This window comes from Lissotriton vulgaris, chromosome 5, assembly GCF_964263255.1.
Source record: "Lissotriton vulgaris chromosome 5, aLisVul1.2, whole genome shotgun sequence".
NCBI classification, from domain to species: domain Eukaryota; kingdom Metazoa; phylum Chordata; class Amphibia; order Caudata; family Salamandridae; genus Lissotriton; species Lissotriton vulgaris.
Window position 1 is genome coordinate 129,199,423 of NC_141693.1, and position 15,480 is coordinate 129,214,902.

The 15,480-nt window shown below is 43.2% G+C and overlaps 1 protein-coding gene across 2 annotated transcripts in view; it reads right to left on the reverse strand.

The window, feature by feature from the left end:
- The window catches only part of COL5A1 (collagen type V alpha 1 chain), a 473,296-nt gene that overhangs the window by 83,140 nt on the left and 374,676 nt on the right, over positions 1–15,480 (reverse strand). For both annotated transcript variants that reach the window (XM_086921052.1, XM_086921051.1), the window contains exons 31-32: positions 14,888–14,941; positions 10,634–10,687 (exon numbers count right to left, since the gene is read on the reverse strand). In XM_086921052.1, the coding sequence (XP_086777178.1) occupies positions 10,634–10,687; positions 14,888–14,941 (108 nt within the window). The remainder of the gene's footprint in view (positions 1–10,633; positions 10,688–14,887; positions 14,942–15,480) is intronic.

The following is a 15,480-nucleotide window of genomic DNA, read 5'->3' on the forward strand; positions in this document are numbered from 1 at the left end:
CTCTGCCCTATGCTAACAAACAAACTACTCTCAGAGCTCTCTGCCCTAAGCTAACGTACAAACTGCTCTCAGAGCTCTCTTTCCTACGTTAGCCTCCATGTGAAGCTCTGTGTAATACAATGCCCTCAAAACTGATTACAACTTTGCATAGATCGCTGTCCTATAGTAACTTCCAAACTGCTACTAGAGTACAGAAATGTACAAAGAATTGTCCGGTTACATGGCAGCTTGTGGCTGTCACAAGTAGGTGAGGAGTTAGTAGCACAGAGATGATGTCACTGAATAGTAGTTTGCGATGTTCTGGCCATGTGACTAGCAGCTATGGGTCTCTGTAGCATGGCAAATGTGCTGCTGCTGAGGCCCACCTTGGGACACCATGGGGTCCCAAGGTGGGGCCACCAGTATGGCAGCACACCATGGGGTCTTGAAAATGTATCCCTATTGCTACTTGGTTGGGATGCAACAAAAGGCTCTATGTCTAGTTGTTAAATTGCTAAATCCAGATCTGCTAGACCTGTGCTAGCCCCAGGCCGGTGGCCATGGGTCTCCTCCACCGGATATTCAGAGCTCTGACTTGGCAGAAGTTACTGCCGATTACACATATTCTGGTCACGGCAGGTGGAGGCTCCCACTGGTAAGAGCACTTACTCTCACTCTTTTCTGTGCACGCTAATTAACAGTAAACCCCATTTGTAAATACTTGTATTTTATATCTGTTATTTTTCAAAGAATATATTAAATAAGTAAGTCTCTCAGACTTTGGTGAGACATATTTGCTTTGTTTCAAGTGTTTTTCTTGTACCAATTTATATTTCGGGCTAATACATCGTTTATGTTCTGTTTCTTATCAACCATAGCGGATTCAATCGGATGGTGATCAAAGAGAATAATTGAAATATATCTTTGCATTGTATATGTTAAATTAATGTCTAGGACCAATTTTTGTCTATAACATTTGATACCCAGGTCCTTTGACTCCAATTGGGTTACCCCTTGTTTTATAACAATTTCCTGGTGGCATTGCGGCATGTTAATCTGATCCCACACTGCTTTCCATGAGTTTTGGAGTTTGTTTTCCCATCCCGACACCAGTGGAAACAGGACAAAAATACTAATATTTAAAGTAGACACTTACTAATCTTATTTTTACTGAGAGGGACTAAGAAATCTTCCTAATACCTGCCGGCATGTAGCAAATTACCGGTGAACCTAAATGATTCCTGAGAACAGTTACACCACATTCCCCTCCAATGTCCAACAGAGAAATTAATTGCACCCTCTGTGAGTGGTGAAGGGTCTCTTAGAAGGGCCCTCAATTCTTATCCTGACTTCGCCTATTGAGTCTATTTTTGGTGCTTAAAGATGATCTAAAACAAATATAAAGCACTATATAAAAATTGTACATTTATATATAAATGATAGAAATCCGGCTCTGCAAATGGTCCTTCAGTATTCCTTCCAAACGACACTTACGAGTGGAACACTGTTATTGACATGCTTGTACTAAGATGGGGATGGAAAGTGAATACATCATGTCAACCAATGTGCAGGAGCAATATAAACCTTTCATAATATATTCATAAATATGAACCTTACTCTCTATACTGCCCAGATTAGGAGTACTCGGTCATGACATAGTCAAGTATGGACATAAGGCCGGCTTCACGTAGCCGGACGCACGCCTTCATGCAGCGATGCAGAAATTAATGCAGAAGCAAACAAGACCGAGGCGTCAACAGGCTTGTGAAGGGCTGCTCTAGCTTGCCCAGAGGAAAAGAAATGGCCTGGTTTAGCAGCATAATACTGGTGTTTTGATGGTCCCGTCAAATTGTCAACTTAACAGTCGCGTGCGTCTACTGAGCCACATTCAGAAGCATTATTTCAGAATAATGAATGAGACAGCATGCCCTTCTTTCTGCAGTCGGTCATGTCTGATAGATTAGCTGTTGGCGACCAGCTCACTGCTTATTCTGCACAGGCTGGGCCCCAGGGCAGTTTATTAGGGATACAAAAGTGTCCTTGGTAAAGAAGAAGAATGGTGCTTTGGGAGAGTCTATTATAATAATAATAAGATAAACACTGAGGGACCTCCAATTGGCACAGCTGTCAATTTGATTATAATGAAGAACTACGATAATCCTTGAAGTTAATAATTAAGGAATTGAAAATGTTGTTTCCCTTGACATTCTAATTGCCTACTACACTAGCAAGTATCTCTTTACAAGGCAATGGTCTTTAGGTGCAGCAATTGACTAAACTGAGAAGGGTAGTGCTTTTGACACCTGGCGACATCACAAGGTTGGCTCAATGTCTGATGCTTACCCGCTCAAGCGCCTCCTCTTTGCTGCTGAGGGTGTACTCTGCACATGGCTCTAGTAACCCCTTTTGTTCTATTCTCCTGCACAGCCGCGTAGCTAGGGGGGGGCGGGGGGGCGGTCCGCCCCAGGCGGCAGCATTCTGAGGGCGGCGGCCGCGCGGCACTGGCCCGTTGCGGCGGCCTTTATAATTTATTTGGGGACATTGACTTCTGTCAGTCAGTGTCATCAAATAAATTATAAAGGCCGCCGCAACGGACCAGTGCAGCGCGGCCGCCGTTTTGGAAGCGTTTCTCCAGCATGGTTCCTCTGCGCAGGCGCAGCAGCACCGCACCGCACTAAGCTGCAGGAGCCCTCGAGCGCCTCTCCTGACCCCAACTTGACTTGGGCCAGAGACAGAGTTCCAACGCGCGGGCGTTGGTTAACTACGGAAGCTGAGCTCCCGAGTACATCAACTCTGCCCCCAGTCCCCAGTGCTGCAACGCGCTCGAGCCTGCCAGGTGAGGGCTTCCTTGTGGCGGCAAAGGCTCTGCTCTGCAGGTTAATTTAAAAAAATTACTTTTGAGTGATGTTATCGTACTGACTATGTACAACCAGATTTGCATTGCTGGACAAACATGGTTTTGATCATTGTAAAATGGCAGTTCGCATTTTCGCTTCCCGTGGCCCCATTTATGTGTGGGTCTCTGAATCATGCCTCCGGCGGCGACGGTGTTTGCAGCGGGAGTCGTTGGGGCCCAGTATTAAGTGAATCAGGTGTGCCAGGAGTGAGGGATCTCACTCTATTTCAATGTGTTTTATAAATTATAAACGCTTTGTGGCTTAGCACGCTCCGCGGTTATCTATCTGCAGCTGTTTGCCCTGTTAAAGCTGAAGATCTGCAGTCACACGTATTCAGTGTACCTGAATCCCATCTCCGTCCTCACGTTTTTTGTTCCCATTATCCGCATGTATTTACAAATCCACCTCATAAACACTTATTGTGAAGCGACCGGCACGTTTAAAAACAGGCGGCACACTGAGGAGCACTAATGAGATTTTGTTACGTTTTGTTCCTCCCGAGGCTCCAGGCATCCACTGTTGGGCTCCTCTATCGGTCTTCCAGTGAGAGGGAAGCTAGCACGACCGCCCACACCCTATCAGGACAAACAAGTGCAGGCTTTCCCAGGTTTAAAGATGAAATGTACAGCATAGATGTTTTGTTTTATTTATTAATATTGCAAGCAGTGTGAGATCTTTCAGCCTCAACAAGCCTCTCTGAGCCGCTTAATACAAACAGAAGTGCAAGGTCACCATGCACGTGCTGCATCTAGAGTCAGGGGCCCTTAGGTAATGGAGGCTCATATTATGTGGTAGAGGTGATTAAATTATGTGATAAAGTAAATTGAATTATTTTGTATACTATTCCGAAGTTGTATAACGTGCACCACACACGGCACTTACCGACTCTAACCTACATGTGTGATAACAAGGTCAGTAACCAGACAAGACCCCTGCCCCTTCTGTGGGTGACCAGTGTACTAATATAGACACAGAGTACTTACTGAACATATTCCACCAGGTTGCCCACTTGTGCAGTAAAAGGCTCAGAAAAAGAGACATGTCTCCTCCGCCGATACCCCCACAGGTGTATTTATAATCTCAGAAAATGTAACCTACACCACACTCGTAACTATAGAACAGTCTCCCAGCATGTGACCGTGTTTGCAGTAATTATGTATTTTTGGTTTAGTTCGCTACCTTTTACCACGTTGCTTGATAAACTGCAGATCAGTAAGATGCTCTGGAAGAATGAAAAAGTAGTGCTTTTTTGTGTTTTAACTAAATTTGAATTTTTAATGCATACATTTCCTTTGAATGTCCTGTTGTGTGTCTGGTGATTCACGAGCTACGTACCCCCGAGTATAACTCTGCATCTGAAGCCACATCATGGAAGTGCAGCCACCAACACTTGTCTACATTGGCCAGACAGTGGGAAGTGGCCCAAAAGGCCAGGTCATGGAATACACATATCACTCCAGCAAGTGCTCAACCCTGTGAGCTTTCATGATGCAAATACCCAAGCTGTCCATTGTAGGAGACAAAGATGATTCCTCTGGATGCAGCAGAATGAAATTGAAATAATATATTTTACAATTTTCTGCTTTACTTATCAGTTTCTCACTAAGATCAGGGAAGAAAGTGTGATTTCGAGCCACTTATGAGAAACTAAGGCCAGCCAGCAAGCTGTTTAATAATTTCTCATGATCACCGAGAAGCATCTAGGGAGATTTTAGGCTTCTGGGGAGATTTTAGGCATGTGTGGCTCCCATCAGTCCCCGATACAACCCCCCAAACATAGGACTTTAAAAGTATAGTATTTATTTTGTAATGCAAATGACAATCTGTTGCATCCAGTAAGTATTATTTTTGCACGTGTGATGCTTGGATGTGTGCACAGAACATTAATAAAGTACTGCCACTGATTGACTTGTTTAATATCATGGTTACACATTTGTTTAACACTATAATCAGGTGACAAGGATATTAGGTTAGTGCCCTTCCTTTCTGGTGCTTTGTTGCAGTTTTACATTGTTCTTAGAGTTTTTTGTTGCTCAAATGGGTGTAATTTCTGATATTTATATGTTTCCCTCGTCTTCATTGCTTGATTTTGCTTGCGAGAACATGTCACTCATAGTCGTTGAAATGTCACTCATAATTATTCTAACATTATGAAAATGTCACACATAGTAATCTGAAACCTTGGCAGCGATGCCATTTTTAGCCATATCGCTTGAAAAGCTGCATTACATTGCACATATCCGCACCCCCAGCATGTGGTTCTCTCTGTTTTCGTAAAGCACTCCGGCATTTTAGAAACTAAGTACTCTCCCCCCTCATCCGGCCTGGTTCTGCCCCATCTGCAGGACTCACCTGTAGTATCCTGAAGGTGCTGCAAAGAGAATTGTGGTCAAACCCAGTGTGATGGACCGGTCTGCAGACATTGCTGAGGTCATGGACGGGGCAGATAGGGGACAGGGGTCCTGCACAAGCTGTGATGTTATGAGTGAGATGTCACAAACAGGGTAGGTAGAACTGATATAAGTTTTGGGTTTCCTTCTGCTTATTCTTCATCGGCGCAGCTAGGTGGGGGCGGTCCGTCCAAGGCGGCACTGTTTTGGGGACCGGGGCTATCTAGCCCTGGGCCGTGTCATATATGTGCATGTAACTTGCATGATCGAGGTATCTATTAGCGGCGATACTACGTGTCTCTCGGACCTCTTTCAGGTGCTCGCCGTCCTTTTTCTCCAGCACCCCCCCAGGGGGGCGGCAATCTGAAGGATAGCCCCGGGCGCCACAAGCTCTAGCTACGCCCCTGTTCTGGTGTCATGACCTCAGAGACCAGGCAGTGTCAGGGGTAACTCCAGAGAACCTCTAAAGAAGTCCAAGAGGATATTCAAATGTATGTGGAAGTATTTTTATTAGTATTATTGTTTTCACTCCCTGAAGTCTTGCTCCAGTATGGCAGCCACACTGCTGCGGTCTAGCGACCCTGCCACTTTTCAAAACTGTACTTTTCCGTTCGACTATTCCAGACTTTAATTTAAGAAGATAGACATTTTCTGAAACTGCCGTGTTCATCATGTAGAGTTTATAATCAGATAAATACAAACATATATTCAAAGTGGCAACCTAAGAAAGATTGGAAACAATTGTCTCTTTGAATAATAGTATGTCTTTGCCTGCTGGCACTGGAGGGGGGGCAGAAGCAGATATGTACTAGGGCAATATTCCCAAGGGATCAGTGGTGATACGAAAGTGTTCATTCGCAGCAATTAACTGTGTGTCATGGCCCAAAAATTGCTTTGAGAAGTAACTTGACACACAAACTACTCACCAAGTATATCTTATATTGCATATGTAGTTTTCTTCTTTTAACATTATAAAAGGAAAGTGTTTATTAGACAATGGTCGTTGATAGTCTGTAGAACAAGAGTTCACAAAATGCCCATTTATGCCGGTTTGAAGGGTGTGTGAATATCCTAAACCTGCATGTTTTTGGCCTAAGGGACACACAACCCACTACTGTAGACAGATTCGCAAAAATATAAAATGGTAACATAATATGAGTAAATCCAAGCAGGAATGTATATTTCATGAACTTTCATTAATTAAAGGTATTTAAGCCCCTGCAAAGAATTTACGGGAAACAGTATCTCTGCGAATCATTCCCTATGCGAGTAAAGTTGTTTACCACTGTGCTTTGCAATCAACACACTATAACCAAGGTTCATAACTAATATTCATTTTTCCATTATTTTAGTGTAAAAACTGGATTGAAAATAAACAATATAAATAATTATTGTGCGAATTGAATGAAATTACATTTTTAAAGCGCAATGGCTACCCTGACGCCTCCCAGCACTACAGACGTGGCAGCAGAGGACCAAGCAGTCCCTAAAGATACAGTTCCTAAAGAGCCATGTCTTTAGAAGCTTTTGGAAGGCCATCAGGTTGGGCTCATTTCGAAAGTGGAGAGGAAGAGGGTTCCATAGAATAGCAGCGTTATAGGAAAAGGACCGTCCACCACATCTAACTCTCCTAGTTCTTGGGGGTAAAGAGAGAAAGGCGGCCATTGAACATAGGTCTCTCCTAGGTTGGTAGGGAGTGATTAGGGATTGGATAACAGCTGGGTCGTTCTTCCAGAAGACTTTATGGGCCAAACACAAGGCTTTAAACTGAATCCTTTCCCTGATCGGCAGCCAATGGAGGGTCTCTAGGGCTGGTTTTGCAGACTGCCGGTGAGGGATCTGTAGAAGCAGGTGGGCCGCGCAATTTTGGAAAATCTGGAGCTTTTTGATGGCATATTGTGGCGCTCCAAGGTAGAGGACGTTCCCATAGTCCAGGCGGGAAAGTGTAAGGGCCTGGACGATGATCCTTCTAGCTTGGAAAGGGAGGGGGGGAAGAATCTTACGAAGCATTCTAAGTAAGCCAAAGCAAGTGGCTGAGAGTTTCGCTGCTTGGTGATTAAAGGTGAGGGAATGATCGGGCCAGATGCCAAGACTCTTAATCTGGTCTTTTTGGACTAGGGCAAACCCAAGGAATTCTTAACCAGATCTAACTGAGAACTTCTATCTATTTCTTAAGTAAATGCTATCCCTACATAACGTTCAAGAAAAATCTGATTAAAAATAATCTTTAAAGACAGGTCCTTTTTGAAGACAAGAAGGCGCAGATGAATAATGTTCAAAGCATATCTTTTACAAAACAGACCAATAGTGGAACAGGCCAAAATCAAGACATATGGTGAACTTTATTGATTGGATCCAGCACTGGCTCAGATCAACTTTACCCGTTAAGTTGGACTTTACTGGTGCAAATAGCAATCCCAGTTTCACAGAATGAAGAATTGTAGGTTTGTAAAAATGAAAATTCAATTTCCAATTAGGCAAAATCTACTAGTAACAAAACATTATTTGTACATTAAGAAGGTGTAATTATTGTTATTATTATTATTATTATTATTATTATTACGTTATTATTAGTGCTATGTACTAGTCCAGAAAAGCATCTTAGCACTAGGAACAGCTAGAGAAGTAACCCCCACATGCATCATTGCATGGTTTTGCGATTCCTTATTTGCGATTTTTAGGGAATCGCAAATAAGGAATCGCAAAAAGGGATGCATGATTTAAATCGCATAATATTTGCGATTCGGTAAAAATCGCAATTTTTACCGAATCGCAAATATTATGCAAATTCTAATTTGCGATTTCGCAATTCCCATTGATTCCTATGGGCCAAAAGGCCCATAGGAATCAAAGGGAAGGCAATGACATTTTGCGAATTTCAATTAGCGATTTGCAAAATGTTAATGCATTCTATGGGTGCGGGGGGGTCCAAAGGACCCCCCCCTGCACCCCTGAAATGTATTTTGAAGTGCATGTTTCACACACACATGTCCTAAGGACATGTGTGTCTGTAACATGACAGTGTTTGAAAATGCAATTTTGAGCATTTGAATACATTTTTGCAAATTACCACGAGGTTCACCCTCGTGGTAATTTGCACCCCCTAATTGCGAATTCGCAATTTTAAAAGTAATCATGCATTGCTTTTAAGGAATCGCAAATTTGCGATTCCTTAAAAACAATCGCATTTTTGGAATTCGCTAAAAATAGCGATTTTGCCAAAAATGTTTCATGCATCCCAAAAACCTATTTAGGAATCGCAAACGGCCGAATTTACCGATTCGCACCGTTTGCACTTCCTAAATAGGTTGATGCATGTAGCCTAACACAATTAAAATCCAGCACAACATGACAAGACATCGGAAACATCTAACAAATCCAAAGAGAGGCTGCGGGCCTGACTCAAAAAGGGCCTCCGCCCTCTTGGAAGAGGCTCCCCTGTTGTGCTGGGGTCTCTTGGGGTAGAATCTCTGCAGTGAGAATTCTCATTGTGGAGATTCCGCGAAAGTGCAGACACTCCCACCTGCTGCGAGTGCAGAGGCCCTTTGTGAATCATGCCCTGCATGTCTAAGGTTGAACCCAGAGATAAGACTTTGGTGCCTTCTTGAAAGTATCAAAGTTATAGAAAGCACAATCAGAGGCTAAGGCCCAGCGACTGGGAGGCCCTTCTTCCTGCACGTCCTTTTGCTCGGAGGAGAGCAGCATTTGCAAAGAGGTGTCTCACCGATGGAAACGGGGCCCAGTTTTACCATTAGCCCTGTGGACCAGATAAGTCGTCCTTAGCATAAACTGTTTTTTTATGGACAGCCAGCTGAGATTTGTGTGCCATGTGAGACGAGATCTTATTTTCTTAGTCCCATGCACTATTCTCACTGCCATGTTTTCTAGGCGCTTTGTAATTAAGATATTGGACAGCTCTTATAGATGGTTTATAGTCGTGATGAGCGAGGATGCAAGCTCCAGCCACTTTACCAAATGTCTCCACAGTGAGTATCAAATTAATTTTTCTCAGAGTTTTGAGGAGACTTTAGCCTGTTGACCAGACTACCTGTATTTGAAGGGAAAATTAAAGCTGTTGGTCAAACAAAACTACACGTTTTTTTAATATGGGAACCGGAGTACAATGTGTGCCCTCAAGTTGTGGCCAGAAATAGGACCAAAGCTCAAAATCCCTCCTGTGATTAGCACCTCTGTCTTTACGCTGTTCTTTGCAAATAAAATGAGTGGTCACTTGTTCATTTATTTCTGGATGTCCAAGAAAGAGTTTGTCAGCCTTCCAATAGAATGTCCAGAGACAGTTAAGTGCCATCTATCTACAGTCATAACTTTGTGAGTATTCACAAAACTATGCCTTTGTCTGAAACTCATACTGCACATGAACTCCAGTTGTCACCAAAGGTTGGAGCGTGTTTCCAAATTGATGTAAAAGCACCTATACGGAAGGCAACTCATGGGAAGATTTTACTCTGCAAAGTAAAATACTTTTTCTCTGAGGCCAAAAAGCCCTATGGTGCACTTTCACCTTAAAAGAGTCGATTGTCAGTATTCCAGTAAATGTACGGACTTTATTCTGAAAATAGCTATCCTCTTTAGAATTCAATGTACAGATGATAATTAAAACATTTTGTCTGGGATTTTTAAAATAAGAAAATTGTAGTAAAGTAAAAGGGGAACCTTCTTTTTAATATTTTCTGTTCATTTCGTTCTAAGAGTAAGTCTAGAGCGGGAAAACTTTTTTCTGCCCCTAATATTTTGAAGTTTTGCAAACTGAGCCCACTGTTATGAAACTGATGTTATGGGAAACCTGTTTTAGAGTTTTTTAAGTGCTATATTCCACAGAATGATACATTCAGAACCTCCCTTGCTCCTTCATTCCTTGCTGTATCTTCTGATTGTGCAAAACTAGATTTCCTGCCTTGCGAGTAACCCCAATCACCGGCCAAGATGCATGACTACATCACTCCACACCAGGAATCTTGGCAGCAACTTTGGTTACATTTGTTTGACAAATAACTAAAACAAATCTGTGGAAATGTGTTTGCACTGTAAAAAAAAAACTGTCTACAATCAGAGTTTTGTATTCAGTGCACAAGCGCAAGCGTGGCAGCCCCCACAGGCAGCCCCCCTTCAGATGTGTGGCTCCCCCTTCCAGACAGACACACCCTGAGAGGGGAACCTTGGACCGACCCTTCTCCTCTCCAACATCTGATGTCATCGCGATCTGCACCCATTTGTCAGAGTGCGTGACAAGGACAAAGCGAACTGTAAATCTTATCTTAGCCATCGGGTTTTGGAAGATGAAGTAAGGGGAATAAAAGAAAGTTAATAAAAACAGACAAATCGTTAGTTAAGTAACAAGCTACATACCCTTGCTCCTTTCTCGCCGTTTGTTCCTGGGAATCCTGGAAAGCCGATTGAACCCTGTGGGAGGAAAGAGTTTGTGTAAGGACTGGAGTTCATTATAGTGTACATTTCATGTCATAGTGTACATTTCATGTCTCAGTGAGAATAGTGTGCGTACGTGAAAACAAGCATTGGTCACCAAAACTTGAGAATCCAGGGACAGGCCGAAAATAAGAAACAATTTAAAGAATAACAGGAAATGAGAGAGGAAGAAAATGTTGAAGGAGAGAGACAGAGAACGAGTGAGCAAACAACAGAAAGGAAGAAGAAGAGAAATAGTAAGAGTGAGGAAAAGATATTGATGAATAACGTAAGAAAGGAAATAGGAGAAAGGAAGGAGGAGTGAGCGAATAGCAGCGCTAAGAGATAAAAAAGAGAAATAAAAGAGACAGTAAAATGGGGAAGAACAGAGTGAGGAAAAGAGCAATAAAGATATAAAAGAGAGAGAACTTGAGAAAAAATAGAAGAAATGATGAAAGAGAACTAGCAACAAATGACGAGAGCACGCCAGTGGGAGGGATGTATGTCGTTACAACGCATACTTTTACTCCGCATACCATTACAACGCGGTATTTACAACGCATACCGCTACAACGCATAGCGCTTTGGGGTGCTGGATAGTGGTAAGTATAATTTACTATTCTAACTCCAGTCCCCGTGGACCCTAGGGAAGGTGTTGGATAGTAAATTAAACTTACCTCTCATCCTAGAGCGCCCCCCAGCGCAATGCGTTGTAACGGTATGCGTTGTAATGCCTGCGTTGTAGTGGTAGTGCAGAGTAAAAAATGCGTTGTAACAGGTGCATACCCAGTGGGAGGAAGCGAGACAGAGTGAATTGGAGAAAGAAGGGAATTAAAATGAAAAGATGGCAGAGTGTAAAAGAGGAAAAGGAACAGGAACTTCGGTGGGTGATAAGAAATAATGAATTGCAAGGGATCAAAAGCAGGAGATCACGAAATAGGACGAGACAGTGAGAGAAGAGAGTAAAAGAGTCTGTGACTGAAAAAAGAAGAGCTGTCCTCTACTGAGAGAAATTTGAGGCAAAATGGCATTTTGCCTATGGAGTAGTACATCCCACTGCTGTTTTTTTCCAGAGCTGTCCTAATTGAGATTTAACAGCATCTACCTCTGACTCCGTGTTGCTTCAGGCGCCGCGATACCCTCCTGTGTGATTAGTGCGCTCTACAAATCGACACACCATAACCTAACACGTGTATCTTATTAGCATAAAATTAATTGAAAAAGTGATGAAACGGGACGAGTGGTGGTGGGAAGGTTGAGAAAGTAGGACTTTAATAGGTATTCAGAAAATGGCACTTGTGAGATATTGAGTGTTACAAGGCAAGAGATTGAGCAACAAGGGAGCCATGGTGTGGTGAACAACGACAGCTCACCCAAATATACCTTGGTGACTTCAACCTCCATTGGAACGATCTTAATGATGCGGTGGTAAATAGTCTCAAAAGCTTACTCAGCGCCCTGGATCTCACACAATTAGGCAACAGCCCGACCCACGAGAAAGGTTCTATCCTCGACCTTATCATCGCCAAAGAGGATGCTGCTCAACTTGAATCTATTCAACCCTGTGACTGGTCAGACCATCATATTCCACATCAATGAAAAAGTCAAACTCAACCCGGTTCAACCCTCCAGACCTAAAGTCTGGAAAAGAGACCTGAAAAAACTCAACCCAGTCTCCTTACCCCCGAACAGACGCGACATCCTACTCCCGCCCACGGGCGCTACAGATGTACAATCCCTGACTGACCACTATCTCAACGCCATGACCTCAATAATCAATGAGGCTGCTCCTATGCAGCTAAAAAGAGTCTCCGCTAAAATCTCCAATCCATGGCACGACGGGAGTCTCAATGAAGATAGACGAGCCATGCGAATGGCAGATCGCACCTGGAGGGCAGCTCCCTCTGCACTGCACCTGAAAACCCTGAAGAAAAAGAGAAACGCCTACTTCAGGAAAATAAAGCGCTCAAAAGCAAACTTCTTCAGCCTCCAGCTCGACCAAGCAAAAAACCGCCCAAGAAAACTGTTTGAGTTAATCAGAACACAAACTAAGGAACAACCCCAACCTCTCAGTACCTTGCACGAAGCACCCTCCTGTGAAGACTTCGCCGCTTTCTTTACCCAAAAAACTGACAACATAAAGAGTGATCTCCGCGCTGACGCAAGACTCCACGCCACACTCAACTGTATAACACCCACTGGACCTAAAAACAATGCTACATGGTCAACCTTTGAAACCTACTCCGAAGAAGAAATAGGCAAACTGCTCAGCACCCTGAAACCTTCCAATCACCTCACGGATCCCCTCCCTGCTAACGCTGTCAAAGATTTCACCCCACTACTCCTTCCACTCTGGACTAAGATTATCAACAGCTCGCTCCAAGAAGGAACCATCCCTGACTCCCTTAAAGTTGGACAAGTCACACCTCTGCTAAAGAAACCTACTGCCGACCCATCCGACCTAAACAACTACCGTCCCATTACCAATATTCCCACTCTCGCCAAATTATTGGAAAAATGCGCTCAACTACAACTGACTAAACACATTGATCTGTTTGATCTCCTCAACCTTCATCAATCAGGCTCCCGAGCAGGTCACAGCACCGAAACTGCTATGACTCACATAATCGACGACGCCCTCCAAATCCTAGATCAAGGGGATACCTGCCTCCTCATCCTTCTTGATCTCTCTTCAGCGTTCGACACTGTTAAACATGAGAAATTACTCGATCTGTTGAACACAAGAATGGGTCTTTCCGGGACTGTTCTCAAGTGGTTCACCTCCTTTCTACACAACAGGTCACAGAAATTCAAGAGTAACAACCTGATGTCCTCTCCAATACCTGTTTCGTTAGGTGTCCCCCAAGGATCCTCCCTTTCACCAACATTGTTCAACTTAGTTATGGAACCTCTCACCACCTTGCTTCAAGCATCCAATGTACTTTTTCACATGTACGCAGATGACACTCAACTATATCTCAAATTACAATCCCCCAATGACATCTTACTCCTGAACTCTACGATCAGAAGCACCCAATCCTGGCTTGCTGATAATCATCTCAAACTCAATGCTCTGAAAACAGAATTCCTGCTGATCTCACCTCCAGCGAACATCTCTACCACTCAAACCTGGCTTAAACAGCTAACTGCACTCAATGTCCAACCCACCATAGTGGATTCAGCGAAATCCCTAGGCATAACTCTCGACTCCAATCTCAACATGCAGCACCATATCAGAAAGGCTACGAAGGGAGCGAACTTCCAAATCAATACCCTAAGGAAACTTAAACCCTTCCTACCAGCCAAAGACTTCCAAACTGCAGTACAAGCACTAGTCATCCCGCGAATTGAATACGGCAGCACCGCACTCTGCGGTCTCCCGTTAACCACTACTGCACCCCTAAGAGCCTCTCTAAACGCTGCAGCGAGACTCATCACTGAATCAAAAAAGCACTCTCATATCTCCCCTGACCTGAAATCACTAGACTGGTTGCCTTTTGAAGCCAGAATACATCTGAAAATCGCCTGCATGACACACAAGGCTATACACCTGAGCTCTCCCGGATACCTCACTCAGAAGCTGTCAATCTCTGGCAGCTCTAGAAACACCAGAGGCACAAACAATCTTCTGCTAAAACCTCGAAGATTCCGGAAGGAAAAAACTTATAAAAGCTCTTTCTCAGGAATGGCACCCAGGATCTGGAACTCACTCCCTCCTGAAACTAGGCTCATCTCCTCCACTACACTTTTTAAGAAAGAAGCGAAAGCTATTTTTATGGCCAAATACACCTGACCTTTGAGCATAGATCTAGAAAGACTCTACACCGACCTGTATTATTATGTTCGAACTCTATGACTATGTTGACTATGTATTTCACCTGTATTATTGATGCTACTGACTATCTATGCACACTTTTAACTGTTATATTTATATTATTGATTTGCTGTACTAATTTGCTCCCTCACGTACCTACTCTTCCCACTTATTATGTTTAAATTCACTCTCGTGTTGGTATTCCCGGCTTTGTAAAGCGCTCTGATATCTGCAAAGATCTTGTTCGCGCTATATAAAACTTTCAAAATAAATAAATAAATAAAGTAATTGATGTAAAAAGAGAGACACTTTTAGGACATTTGTGATGTGTTCTTTGTGCATTTGTCTATCACACATTTGTAAGCGCTTTTCCAGGATGTTACCTTTGGTCCTTGTCTCCCGGGATAGCCTGGTAATCCGGGCACTCCGAGCTTTCCCTAGAATTAAAGAAACATGGCAGTCACAATAATGGTCAGATAAAATAACAATTCATGTTACTGCTGGAATTGGAAGGCTTAAAAGTTAGGCCGAGCGCCTAGAAGCCCTAAGTGGGCAAGAACGTTATTAGAGAGTGCATTACATCAGTGGAATGGAAAAATCAATCTAACATTGCAAATAGTGAGTTCTATGCAAGGTAGGAGGCAGTCTGAAACTGACCCTAGTTTGACCCATGTCACAGACTCATTTCGAGATATTAATGTCATAGCACTAATCTTACTAGGTTTATTACATATTTTCTAGGGGAAAATAAGTCTTATTCATCTCTTTCGTGCAGAAACTGTCCCTTAGACAAGCAGTGTGTTTGAGAACAGCACAGTGCAAAGGGCTGGTGAGAGCTCAGCGGGACATCAAGGCAAAATCAAACCTCTCAGCTCTGAATGCAACTCATCTCAAGTACATAGTGGAAGAAGAGAGCAGAAAAGTATCCACTGGGTCGGAGTTCCCTTCAGGGATTGTAGCCTTATCAGGCCAATCG